At 50.2% G+C, this 13,151-nt stretch overlaps 1 protein-coding gene and 1 long non-coding RNA gene across 10 annotated transcripts in view; one reads left to right on the top strand and one right to left on the bottom strand.

Moving 5' to 3' along the window:
- The window catches only part of pico, a 263,380-nt gene that overhangs the window by 136,455 nt on the left and 113,774 nt on the right, over window positions 1–13,151 (bottom strand). Inside the window, exon 1 of one of the 7 annotated variants that reach the window (XM_065455552.2) lies at window positions 8,162–8,578. The exons of 5 other annotated variants lie outside the window; for them this stretch is intronic. In XM_065455552.2, coding sequence (XP_065311624.1) covers window positions 8,162–8,212 — 51 coding nt within the window. In that variant the 5' untranslated portion in view covers window positions 8,213–8,578. Of the gene's footprint in view, window positions 1–5,788; window positions 5,890–8,161; window positions 8,579–13,151 lie in introns of those variants that run through there. One more of the 7 variants, XM_070531480.1, reaches the window with a different exon arrangement.
- The window catches only part of LOC135921236 (uncharacterized), a 227,896-nt gene continuing 223,475 nt past the window's right edge, over window positions 8,731–13,151 (top strand). For all 3 annotated transcript variants that reach the window (XR_011511263.1, XR_011511264.1, XR_010570499.1), the window contains exon 1: window positions 8,731–8,912. This is a non-coding gene — a long non-coding RNA (uncharacterized lncRNA). The remainder of the gene's footprint in view (window positions 8,913–13,151) is intronic.

Here is a 13,151-nt window from a genome sequence, read left to right on the forward strand (position 1 = left end):
GCCAGCGCGCTGACTAGCAACCAAATGCTTTATTTGCAGAAGCAGCATAAAAGAAACATTGAAGGTGACATAAAGAACAGAAAAAGGATAAGCGTCAGCCACTGAGATAATCCAGTTCTTCAGTCGACAGCGTGAGGTACGCACAACTGACGCACGCGTCGCCACTTGTGAATATATGCAAGGTGCCTCAACGATTTCCCGCGCGCGCTTTTCATCTGTGCCAATTATTTCGCACTTCTTAAAGATCGGGGTGCAACGACACGTGTTACAGTGGTGAGCCAAATGACTGTGCGGGTTTCCTTTTAGTGAAGCGGCATGCTCGCGCAGGCGATCATTAATGCACCTCCCCGTTTGCCTGACATAGAAACGTTTACAATCGAGCGGGATTTTATAGACGACCTGCGTAGTACAGTCAATGAAGCCGCGAACATGATTCTTATAGCAACATTTACGCGCGACAATACCCACCCTGTTGACTATTTTCCACAGCCAGCTCAGTTTATTAGGGGCCATTCCACACAACCCTCACTCCTGCCGTGGCCGCTATTTTCATAATGTTGTGGGAAACACGTTGTACATAAGGAATGACGGCAAGCCTAGATCTCGAAGTTTGTTTTCCGGCGTTCTTCTTCACGCTGGTCGGGTAGCCTGCTGATGTTAGTCCGTGCTGAAAAGCTCTGCTCAACAAAGGGCTCGCACGAACGCTGGAGAGCGGCTCGCGAACAAGCGACGCCTCGTTCTACGAGTGTGCGGACGAAAGCCCGTTCTTTGAGCACACGTGATGAGGTTTAAAAACAATTTGAGCGTCTAGAAACCTTAAACCGTCACTGGTTGGCTGTTCCATTGTTCCATCCCTCATTATCTCACTGAAGGCGTCTATAAATGCCTTGGAAGTTAATTCCGTGTCACAAGGGTCAACTGGATAAAATAAAAAAAAAATCGTCAACAAAGCGGAATATTCTTATATGGTTGTCAGCTGTAGGCGAGCGAGTAAGCCCCTGTCATAGCGTGCCAACAAGTCGCTAAGTACGGATGTCAAACGTGAACCTATACACACTCCCTGCTTTTGAATTGAAAGCTTATTGCCAGGACAAATGAATGCGTATTTTAGGTAGTAGGTGAGCGTCTCCAAAGTTGCCGACACTCGTTCCACAGGCATTTTGAAACCAAACTATACCACGTGCTTATCGATGCAATCACCAAGGTTACTCGGTAACGAATAGCACAAGTCTTTGATATCGACGGAAAAGGCGCGGGAGTGCGGTGGGCGTTCACTTCGCAAGAAGGTAGACGCGCTTCGTGTGGCTTCCGGATGAGGAAAGGTTCGTCCACTTCCAGATTTCCCGGGGATTTTTGCTGGATTTTTTCAGGTTCCCCGCTCCGACACAATCCCACGAAAAGGTGTTTTCACCTGATGTGTTTTTGCCAGGAAGAACACAGTCAGAGTTGCTCCCTTTGAAGTCCTCACAGAGGATGCCATGGCTTGGTCAGACGCGACGATTCGCACAGACGCAGAATAGATGTACTACACGCTCCTCACAGCAGCAACTGTCGCACGAAAGTGTGTCACGGACCTCAGTGAGGAATGTGCATATAGAGGCCTTTAAAATGCAACACCTAGCCATTTGAGACACCATGATGTTGCATCGCAGCGGGGCGGAAGCTGCAGCTTCGAAGAAGGATATAAAATTAGCAAGCGACAGTTTGGACAGGGTGTCCCACACAACAAAACAGTAAACGGCGGCCCTGCAGCGCACGTCATGGGCTGATCGATAGCTAACAATGGACCTGCGATTCCTCTCAATTGGACGAGCCGCTGCACGTCATGGCTAAATGACAAGTGGAAACGTACGCCGCAATGACAATTGGCCCCGAGCTGTGAGGGGAATGCGAAGAATCGACGACATTCTCACTGAAGTTGGCCAGCGGACGCACAAAGGCGCACTTTCTTTTATAATTTCGGGGTTTGACATTAGGCCACTTGTCACGTTCCATGAAAAAATTGCGAACACTTGTCCTACTGGAAAATGCGCTAAGCGAAGCTTGTCCTGCGTGCGCCTAACCTTCGTCACGTTTAAGTAACCCAGAGGTAACCATGCCGAATTGCTTCGGGCAGCTCTAACGGCTGGATCGGCGCGCCGACGGCGAGCCCTTTCACGGGCGAGTTCTCGTCGCCGTTCGTCGAAGGCTGCCGGTTCCTCGGGGCAATGCACAACGCGTGGCCATCCCATCCGTTTCCCGAGAATGAACTGAACGGAAACGAAGCCGGCGCCGCGCGCGCGACACCCTTTCCTGCCCTTTCCTTCCCAGGCATAAGCGAAACGGCTCTGATTGGCTACGTGCGTGGCGTGAGCGCGCGCCTATGCAGCTGGAATCTTTGCTAATGATTCACCCTCCGGCGCCGGCGTAGCTGTCATCTCATCAAACCGCCCTTTCCCGCAACTGCTCTGCTCTAGAAGCAACTGGAGTGTTTTTTTGCGTGACCACGACAACGTCCCTTGTGAGCCAACACAAGGGACGTTTCGCTTGAAAAATCAAAGCGAGAAGCAGTATTGTATAGACAGGCGTCAGCTACCGCGTTAAATCAAAGTAGAGCGCAAGGAGTTTCGAGGGTCGCCGCAGTGGATCGAGCGATCCATTTCCCCTAACTGTGCGCCAGTACACGAATGTTCTTGTATTCCACCCCCATCGAAATGCGGCCTCGAATCGAACCCGCGACATCGTGCTCAACCTCGGAACGACGTCATGGCCACCGAGCTAATGCGGCTGGTGGTAGTAATCCGCACTAGAAGCAACGTACCCTTTGAAACACCCACATCACGCAGCGCATGCCCATTGGTTAAACCATCCGTAGAGAAACTCCTAGCCCACGCTTGACTGGATCTGGATTACGGCTGGCATGAACGTGCCCAAGAGGCTGACCGCGTTTCCTTCGGCGTGTTTCCCGACAGGCGTCATTCAGGTCATATCAAACGGGCGCTTCCAAGATGCCTTTCTGAATATATGCAGCCAGACCGGCGCAGCACAAACTTCAGTCCAGGACAGCCCGGCCGCTAATTAACGTTCGCGTCCGTGCGAAATACAACTCTCGCTGCAGCGATTGTACAACACGGTCAGTGGCCAGGCGCCAGCTCGCGCGTACCCGCAACGCTCATTCATCGGCCCCGATGTAGGTCAGGGTGAGCCGGGCTCTTTGTCTTCACTTGGTGGGAAAATCGAAGCACCCGAAAGTTCTACGATCTTCGTGCTAGTTCGTTCTCAATGGTGGCGTGCAGTAATCAACGTGTTAAAGAGATAGGCGAAATCTATACTTGGGAGTCATACCACATTATTCATGTTTACGGAATTTTGTACGGTGCTATATTTCACGTGTATTTATACTCTGTGCATACTCCAACAAAGCGCGTGTGTGCGAAATACTTTCGCACACTGCTAATCTCGGAATTTTTTCGTGCGTGCTTGTTCCTTGCTTGAACCAAAATGAACTATTCGAGAAACAGACACCTCTGCTACGGAAGGCAAAGTAAGTCCAGGTTCCTTTAGGACACAAGATTCGTTTACAGTAAATGGTTACACAGCGAGGTCACTCCGCTGAATACGACAAATATGTCTGCCCTGTGTGCGGTATACGGCACACTTCTTTGTAAAGCGCCCTTTTTTGTGCTTTACAAAATTAACTCTAGGGGCGCTTCCCTTGTCAGCAGCTAATAATATTGACTACTCTGAACATATGCGAACTAAAAACAAACAAACCCGCCGTGGTTGTATAGTGGCTATGGTGTTGGGCTGTTAAGCACGACGTCGCGGGATCAAATTCCGGCCACGGCGGCCGCATTTCGAAGGGGGCGAAATGCGAGAACACACTCGTATTTAGATTTAGGTGCACGTTAAGGAACCCCAGGTGGTCTAAATTTCCGAAGTCCCCCACTACGGCGTCCCTGATAATCAGCAAGTAGTTTTGGGACGTAAAACCCCATAATTCAATTCAAAAACAAACGAATTCCCAATAGGCGCTCTAAACGGAACTTGGCATGGTCAACCACCTTCTAGTGTAACATTATGTTTAAATTAAACACCAATATATAGCATAAAATGCGAAAAAAAGGCAGTAGACTTGAGCGAGACCTTCGTTTCATCGGGCGAGGAGGATAGGACACGCGGAGAGCCTTTCCTCCTCTCTGGCTTGGGCGCTCCGGCGCGGCGCTGCTTGAAAGTATTGCTGTCGCGTGCTGCGGAACGATTTCGAGATGCTTTAGATGGTACTTTGCGATATCTACGCCATGTCCGTTCATGCAAGGTCGTCAGGGAAGCCTTTTGGTGCATCGGTAACTACAGTAGGCGGAAATATCTCTTGGGGGCGCAAAAATGTGACGCGCTTTATCAGCCGCGGTGTATACGCACATTATCAGTCGCCGTGTGTGTATGTGTTGTGGACTATTTTGCTTATATCGGCTTTAATTCAACAAAGAAAACCGGTGTCTCTGTATTAGCAGCATGAAATGGTAAATCTGCTCAGTACCTGATCGCTTGGCGTAGGGAGTAAAACATAAAGCATAAGAGCGCATGCTCGTGCACGGCCAACCCAAGGCAACCACGAAACATCTAAGCGGCAGGCGCTATCAAATATTTGTGATGCACCGGCATCGTTCTCGCGCACTTCAAGTCTAGTAGGCTTGAAATTACCATATGCCTACGGTAGCCTTCCTGCATGAGGCCGATGGCGCTGCTCAACACAGCGATCACTGTGGTTGGTGAACCAGCACGATACGTATGTAAGCTGTGCGCTTCGGCATTGCCTTTTTAGCCTGCATACAGCCATAATATATGAGAGGGATCGCATAAAAAGAATGCGATGCCTATTTTTGAGGACAAAATTTCCGTAATACGTGTTAGTGCGTCGTAGAGAACGGAACGAACACAATCGGGAAAAAAAAAATCGGTTATCATTCTCTTTCTCGAAAAAGCAAGTTTAGAAAACGGGCTAACGCCGCAATAAGACCTCGCGTAGTCACGCCGCACAACGTTTATAAATATATAACTGCTAATGCCTTATGCTTGGACCATGCGGTATATAGAACAAAGATATATGTAATCCAGCACCTACCACTGCTTAGGACGCTCGCGCAGTTCGTAAACAGTCCCTTTGCTGGACAAGGTTAATTCAGACTGTGAGGTATGCTGCTATTACTTGCCAAAACTATTTTATTCAAGGGCGGAAACCTCATCCATCGAACCAAGTAGTCACGCAATGTAACCTGCAGCGAACAGGTTGAACGCTTGTCAAAGTATAACATCACAGCTCCTATCGTAGCAGAACGTCGCGTATGTTTCATGGCTCCTAAACCGCAGTTTAGAAATAGAGGGTAATACTGCAATAAGGTCAGATTAGTGATTGGAACATTCAGAAATGCACAATTGATCTCCCAGACTGATTGCAGGCTCAATTATGCGCGCAAACATCGCGCTGCGTGTTCCGTCCACTTCAACGCCAGCAGAAATTCCGGCCATGACGCCTTAAACCACTTCAGCACGCCTCACAGAACCGCTTACCACGTAGAAGACGCACGTCATACTAAACAGACCACACGACCGCGAGAACAAACGCCAGAACCTACCGCCGAGCGTATACCTGCCATGCAAAAGACCGCTTTCACCCAAGCCAGTATGGCGCTGCTCATAGGCGGCGCCACTGCGTTCACAATATGGCGGCGCCTACGAAAAAAAACGGTCTATAAACTCGAGCAGCATTTTCCCCGCGCGTGAAGACCACCATTTTGTTTCCACTTGCCTGCTTGCTTTGTAGCCGGCCTTCTTCGTTCGGCAGCACCGGCGCGTGGTGCGAACCGGCGATTGGTGAACGCATTGCGGCGGCCCCGTGTGGTGCGCGAAAAGGCACGCCCTCCGAGGACGGGGGGACAGAAAGAACGATGCGGATCATCAGACCGGCTGAATCTTGGTTTCGATAAAGCTAACGAGCTCAAACAAAAGACAGTTTCACGAAAACAGACTTGGTTTCGCAGTGCACGCCGAGCGTTAACATTCAGCCTTCCGATGCAAGCACGCGCGAGACACACAGTTGCCAATGAAGGCGGGTGCGTTTGCGGAAACGGTAGCCGCGAAAGTGAAAAACAGCGTGAACAACAGGACCGTGGTACGAAAATTAACATCGATAAGTAAGCAAAACGCGGTCGCATTTTAGCACGAAACGCAGGGCGCACCTTCCCGTGTTTCGGAGCGCCGCCATGTGAGGCGTTCGACGCTTGCGTCTTCGGTGCCACCGCTGCAGTCGCATACGACACGTGACGCGCATGCGACGACATCCACAGCGGCAGAGCTTGCTGCCCTGCTGTAAAATTCTTCCTGCAAGAGACACCTCACAGATGGGTCATATTTTGATACTCTAAGGCAGCACTTCAGAGTCCGAATTTTGCCCTATATCACAGGATCATGAGCAGCTGACATAAAAGAGATGACCACCATCAAGCTATCGCTAAAGGGGATGAAATTATATTTCAGTAGCTACTTGGACATACCAGCAATGATGGTATGTCCAGGTATGTCCAGGACCTCACCTGCGAAGCCGCCCGGCCTGCTCATATGGAAGCCCGACCGGTTCCAATACCCTTATCCAGAACCGAAGCTGCAAGAAAGCTTCAAATCGTGGCTAACGCTGTAAATACTGGTCTTCTCCCAACCTCCCGCAGTGTCATCTTCATAGACTTGACCCACCCCTATATACAGCTATAGGTATCTCCAAACCATCGCTGTGAGGCGATGGTTCGGGGTGGCATTCGCGAAGACCTACTCGTTCCGCATTGGAATGGCGGATACGACCACGTGCGACTCTTGTGGAACTTTAAAAACGATTGAACACATCTTATGTATCTGTCCCTAGCACGACATCGAGCGTGGAGCTCTCCGAACAGCACTAAACCGGCTGGACTCTATCTAGACCACTTTCGGAAATGAAGATCGTAGGGCCATGGCCGTACGCATCGATGACACAGAAAGCCACGAAAAGCTTGTTGCAGTACGTCAAGTCGGCAGGTCTTGGCGACCGTGTGTACACTCGGTACGAACGTTCACATGTGCGCGAAGCTGTCTCTTTTCATCCCCTTCCCCCAGTGCAGGGTAGCAAACCGGACGTGCGTCTGGTTAACCTCACTGCCTTTCCTCTCTCGCTTGGCGCAGCCGTACCCGGTCCTCAATGAGCTATTTGTGAATGTAGAACACTGAACTACTCCTTAGAAGCGTCGTGTGCATGGTTAGCGCACAAAACAAGGGCGCCGCATCGTGTCTGCTCAGCGAAGCAATGCCACATTCTGTGCTGCCCATCGATCGAAGGCAGCGTTGTTCCCGTACTGCGACAGTTCTTGTTCCCTATTAATGCGAAAGAATGTTTTCATCGGCATGAAATACACACAACCCACTGCCTGTAGGAAACAAACTACGTGTAGATATTCCTTCGCGAATGAATTTTATTTTTCTTGAGCACACACTGTCTTGCGCCTCGCGTCAAATCTATCATTAGATTAACAGCGTTTGTAACGAAGTAAATGTCACGCAGTGAGAAAGGGACTTTACCATTGCACGCCGTTGCCCACGAGTAAGACAACTCAGTGCCCAATTTTTTTAAAACTTACTCCTTCCTTTTTTGCGCCTCTCTCCTCTCTTTCTCTCCCCAATTCCATTCCCCACGGTGAGTAGCATGTCAGCGATGTCTATACGCAGGCTAAAATCTCTGGCTTTCATTGAAGCGTTATCTCTCTCTCTCTCACGGCTATAAATTATCCCACCAATTTTCAATAACGTCGGTTCAAGTGACTGCATTCAAACTGTGCCCAGCTGCCCCATATAACATCGCGACGGCATCGTCGGTTGGTTTAACGCAGCTCAGAAATAGTCGCTGCACGAAAGCAGAAAAAAGACCCGCGGGCGACAGTTATTCGCGCATGGCAGGACGTTTCGACGCTCACTGGAGCGAAACGTGCGCTCTCGTCTGGGACGCAGTGACCAGAACCGGAAAGAGAAGAAAGCGTTCACGACATTTTAGCTTCGTAAACCGGAAATCCTCTCCGCGAAAGAGAAAATTAAAAAGAACCGTACAGATTTGCCCGAACGAGTTGAGAAGTACATCGACTGAACAGTAATCGAAACTCACAAAGCAGTCGTCTTCATCCGTCTCGATGCCGGCGTCCGAGTCGCAAGTCATGACCAGGGCGACAGTAATCCGTTTCTGGCTGCCAAGCTTGCTCTTCCGGTGACAGAAGGTTTATTCTGCCGCCGACGCACGTCACCAATATACGCAAATGGCATTCACATAATCCGACAGCATCGCTAGGAGCACACACTTGCCCCATGAGAACACCCGTGGCTTCGACGAGGCAATCGGTTGCTCGCGGTACCAAACTCACTGGTGCACCGGCCGTTTGGGTCTCGCTTCGGTGGCGTCCAAATGTCGACCTCGCCGCGACCGCACGACAGACGGCTTGGTGGCCGCGCCGTGTGCTCGAGCCTTTGTTGCGACGCGGCCGAGCAGTGCCAAGTCGAGCCGGCAGGGACGCGCGGCGCTTCCCCGCTTTTCTGCGGAGGAGAACCGGTAGTGCACCGCCGCGCACGTGTGGGGCACGAGCGCCCTCTCGGCGGCCTAATCGTCCCGGCAACGACCAGGCTTGGAAGGAAGGCGAAGGAGGCACGCGCCGCAGCTGCCGAAAGTGACTCATCGGGCGGCAGCCACAGCTCTCGCGCACCCCACAGCCCAGCGGGCGGGAAGGGGGACGCCGCTTCGGGACCGCACGATATGTCACAGACGTCCGTTGAAGCGATGATTGGACAGACAGCCTCGTGGCCACCTGGCTGACCGAGCTTCGTTCTGGTGCTCCGGGCAACTGCCTCGCCCGGCCAGTGGCGCGGTAATTTTTTGCGTGTATTCGTGGGCTTCTTTCACGCTCGGAAAAACACTTTTATGCAGCCCGTATTCAGCAACGCAAAGCTGTATAGGAAGAGTTTTAGGAGTCTTTCGTGTTGCTCTACAATTTTCTAGTTTACACTTTCCATCTAATTATAATATTTGAGAAGTTGATTAATTAGTTAGGACTAATTATCAAATTAGGCGGAACTAACAAAAATTATATGAGTATCTCCAAGCGACGGAAAACAACATAACCTTGGTTCTGTCCAGCTACGTGATATTTGCATATGTTTACTGTTTGGCTCAAGTTGCCCTGTATACCAGGTCTTGAAGCAAACTTTCACCAGCGCAAAGAAAACGAGACGAAGGACGAGGAACACGGACGAGCGCGTTGCTGCGTTTCTTCGTGTTCCTCGTCCTTCGTCTTCTTCGCACTGGTAAAGGTGTGCTTCAAGATCACGAACCAATTAACTCGCACCAGTGCCCGACTAAGTCATATACAGGGTGTTTCAGCACTTTCATATATATATATATATATATATATATATATATATATAGTTGAGGACACGAAGGAACACACTGGCGAAAATTGAAGCTTTTAATGTTTTCACGTTTCGCTATGCCACGGCCGAAACGATAAAACATTAACAGATGCAAGTTTCGCAAGTGTGCTCCTTCGTTTCAACTACCTATGCACCGGACCTACAGAACTTTTCCTTCAATCATATATATATATATATATATATATATATATATATATATATATATATATATATATATATATATATATATATATATATATATTGCCTGAAGCGGATAGCACTATTTAGTCCGTGAGCTGGTCTACCCGAAGAGGAGGACATTACTTGCACAAAAAAAGTGGCATGCATAACCAACTAATCAAAATAAATTCACCAAGTTTAATGAATTACCTTGTGGCACATATTTAAAAATTCAAGCCGGGAAGTTGTTTAGGAACGAATTCTCAGTATGACAGCAATTTCGAGATATTAATTACCGAACTTTACCGAGAGATGCATTGACATGTTCCAGTCACTTTTGTGCTTCAGTGCATAAAACGACGTTTTCTTAAGAAAGTAAGTGGAACGACAGTGCATTTTTACCGCAAGTTTGACGGCGCTTATCTCGTAAATGGTGTCATCCACACAATTCTTTTCAAGCGAACGTGCATTGCAGTCTTTTGAGCCTTGCCTCAGTTAAGATTTCTTGCGTGTGAAAAAGAAAATGTGTGTTGGAAAAGTAGTCGCCGTTCCGCGGTGTGGAAGGATTTCTATGCCAAACGTAAAAATTTAAGTGAACATGCAAAATATTCAGGATCCGTTTTGCGACTGTGCTCATCGCGCTTTCCCCTAGGCTGGTGCACTATTCGAGTACCCGGGGAGCATATTTCAAATAGCAGATGTAATCTGCCCGTTTTCATATTCCTGTGCTGTCCTGTGACGCACGCCGTTGGAAACGTTTTGGAAGGGAGCCGGGGCTTCTCGCCGGTTCTGCATTGTAATGGTTGGGGTCGGGCATGAAATAGATGGTAGCTGGCCCATGCCGTCGTCCAACTTATCCACGCTGAGGACGTCGTTGAAAGCAGAGACTTGTTCTCATCGAGAACGAATAGGGGATTTATTTACAGTATCTACATGAGAACGTTTTAGTTCATCAGTCTAGCATGACTGAAAGAGGAATGAACACTCAGCAGCCGCGCCACGGCTGCTTATAAACACTCTGTCCTCCCTAGATCCCTAGGTGAGTGAAAACGGCCGTTCAACCGTCGACCAATTCGGAGCGTCCAAAGTCATCGTAGTCGACCCCTTTGAGGGGGTGGGTTTACAAACTCACTTTCGCACAGGTTACACTAACCACACTGAGTTGAGAGGGTTCTCGTAGACAAAGGTCTTGACCCGAGCAGGCGCCCCTTTGATCCCAGAGCTGACCCTGCAGACAGTGGCCGCCGCGTCTGTCCATTGACTGGCCACTTCTGGGACCCGTGAGACCACACCGCAAAACACCTTCCAAGAGTTCCACCGCTTCAAACAAACCCTGACGGTGACGGCGAATCCACTAACAATACTTGGTCCGCCGACTGCGTGTAGACGACCAGGCGCCGTTCGGTTGGGGAATGTATAGCCGTCCTTTCAAAGCGAGTCGCCGCAGTAGACATCCCGGCGCCGTTCGGTTGGGGAATGTCGTGTTGTCGTCCTTACAAAGCGAGTCGCTGCAGTATACAACCCGGCGACGTTCGGTTGGGGACTGTCATATTGTGGTCCTTTCAAAGCGAGTCGCCGCAGTAGACATCCCGGCGCCGTTCGGTTCGGGACTGTCGTATTGTCCTTACAAAGCGAGTCGCCGCAGTTGACATCCCAGCGCCGTTCGGTTGGGGACTGCCGCTTCACCGAAGATCGCCAGCCCCCGCAGGTCGAACGTAACAGTATGCACCGAAGCTCGAACGAGGCGCTGCGGTGCCTCGGCGCAGGTTGCCATATTTGTGGTCGCACCTCAGCAGACGACATCGTGTTCTGCCCAGTGTCGCTGTGCAAAGGCATCTTGTTTTATCGGGTGTGGTTCCGCTTCGCCAAGAATAAATGTTTCACTGAATGTGTTGTGTGAACGTGCACTATAGTGAACTTGGTGGTGCAGGTGTGAGCTTTGCTTGAATGTGTCAATCGATCTCCAAGTATGCGTTTGTGGGTCTGGACGCATTAATGCATGGTTCGGCCCCCACCCTTGTTCTAGCAGGTCAAAAAGCAAGCACAACGATGCCAGTATTTTATGTCAGCACTCGAGAGCGAGATTCTGACGAGCTTACGTAGCCGAATGTGTGAACAAGCATCCGCGTTGAGGGGCGTAGAGTGTACTGAACTCCGTCGGACTTCGGCAACAGTCCATATTCCTGCTGCGATTTCTTCCTAAATGCACGAATGCATTCTTTTACAGCGGAAGATGAACAGCTTGTCACCACGGTATTCCACAGGCTGGTGTAAAAGCCCAATCGCGTGCTAGCGATTCTGCCGGCGTTCATGGAGATGCGCAGGCCTGAAACTGCGACGACGAAGCGGGGCATCTGGCTTATTGCTATTCGTTGCCCGGATCAGTCGATTCGAGACGACTAGAAAATGCCGCTGGTAAAATGGTGTGCTAGCTGAAAGGACTTTTTCGCATTTTGGAACGATGACGTTGTGATCACGAAGAAGTTTCACTTTCTGTGATAAATTGATGTGATCGAACTCTGCGGGCGCTTGAATGATCGCTACTGTAATGTTTTGAATAGACTACAGCTCAGCGTCGCGCTCCGTTGACGTTTCAGGCCCAGCGAACCACGCTAATTTCGCATTCTCAAAAGGCCATGTCCCAGACGCAAGCTTCACGCGGTCAATTTGATTTCAAAACGACCACAACAACGCGCGAACGCACCGACCGTTTATTTGGCTCGGTGGCGAACGAAGCGAGGGCTACTTCCCGCTAGTGAAGCTTTGCGTTCTCGCAGCTACGTACTTAGTGCTGTGCATGGCTTTGAGTTGGGTTGACTAAACGTGGCGGAGGTAAAACTCATCTTTCCTCCACTGTAAAAGCTACTCTCATGCATTTAGGAAGATGATGCAAGCAATCATATGGGCTATTGCTGAAGGCCGACGGAGCTCAATGCAAGCGCACAGTACCTGCACAGCCGGAATCGCAGATGCTTGTGCATACTTTCGGCTCCGTATAAGCACGTCACAGGAACCCGCCCTCGAATGCCGACAGCGTTGTGCTTGTTTCTTAACCTGTTATAAGACGCGCGTGAACCACACCATGTACTGCTAATTCACCTGGACCCGCGAGCGCATATTCGGAGATCGATCGACATACTAGGCGAAGCTCACACCTACACCACCAAGCTCACTATATATCGCGCGTTCTCAGAGCACATTCAGTGAAACATTTATTGCGTTTTCTTGTCGAAGCGGAACCACACGCGATAAAACAAGGTGTTAAACAAGGCAGACGACAGCGTGTTCTGCACAGCGGGCAGAACACGTGGAAGGAGTGTGGCCGCGGACGAGCTTCGGCGCATCTGCGCGATGCACGAAACTCTACGCCTGCGCCCATGCCGAGTGCGCCGCGGTTGCGCGTTTCGTGCGTCGAGATTATTTACTAACGGCTTCTCCTGGAGAGCACGTCGTCCGCCCATCGACTAGCGGGTGAACAGACCGCTGTTGTGCCAACAGCGCGGCCGATAAAGGCACGC

This window comes from Dermacentor albipictus, chromosome 1, assembly GCF_038994185.2.
Source record: "Dermacentor albipictus isolate Rhodes 1998 colony chromosome 1, USDA_Dalb.pri_finalv2, whole genome shotgun sequence".
NCBI classification, from domain to species: domain Eukaryota; kingdom Metazoa; phylum Arthropoda; class Arachnida; order Ixodida; family Ixodidae; genus Dermacentor; species Dermacentor albipictus.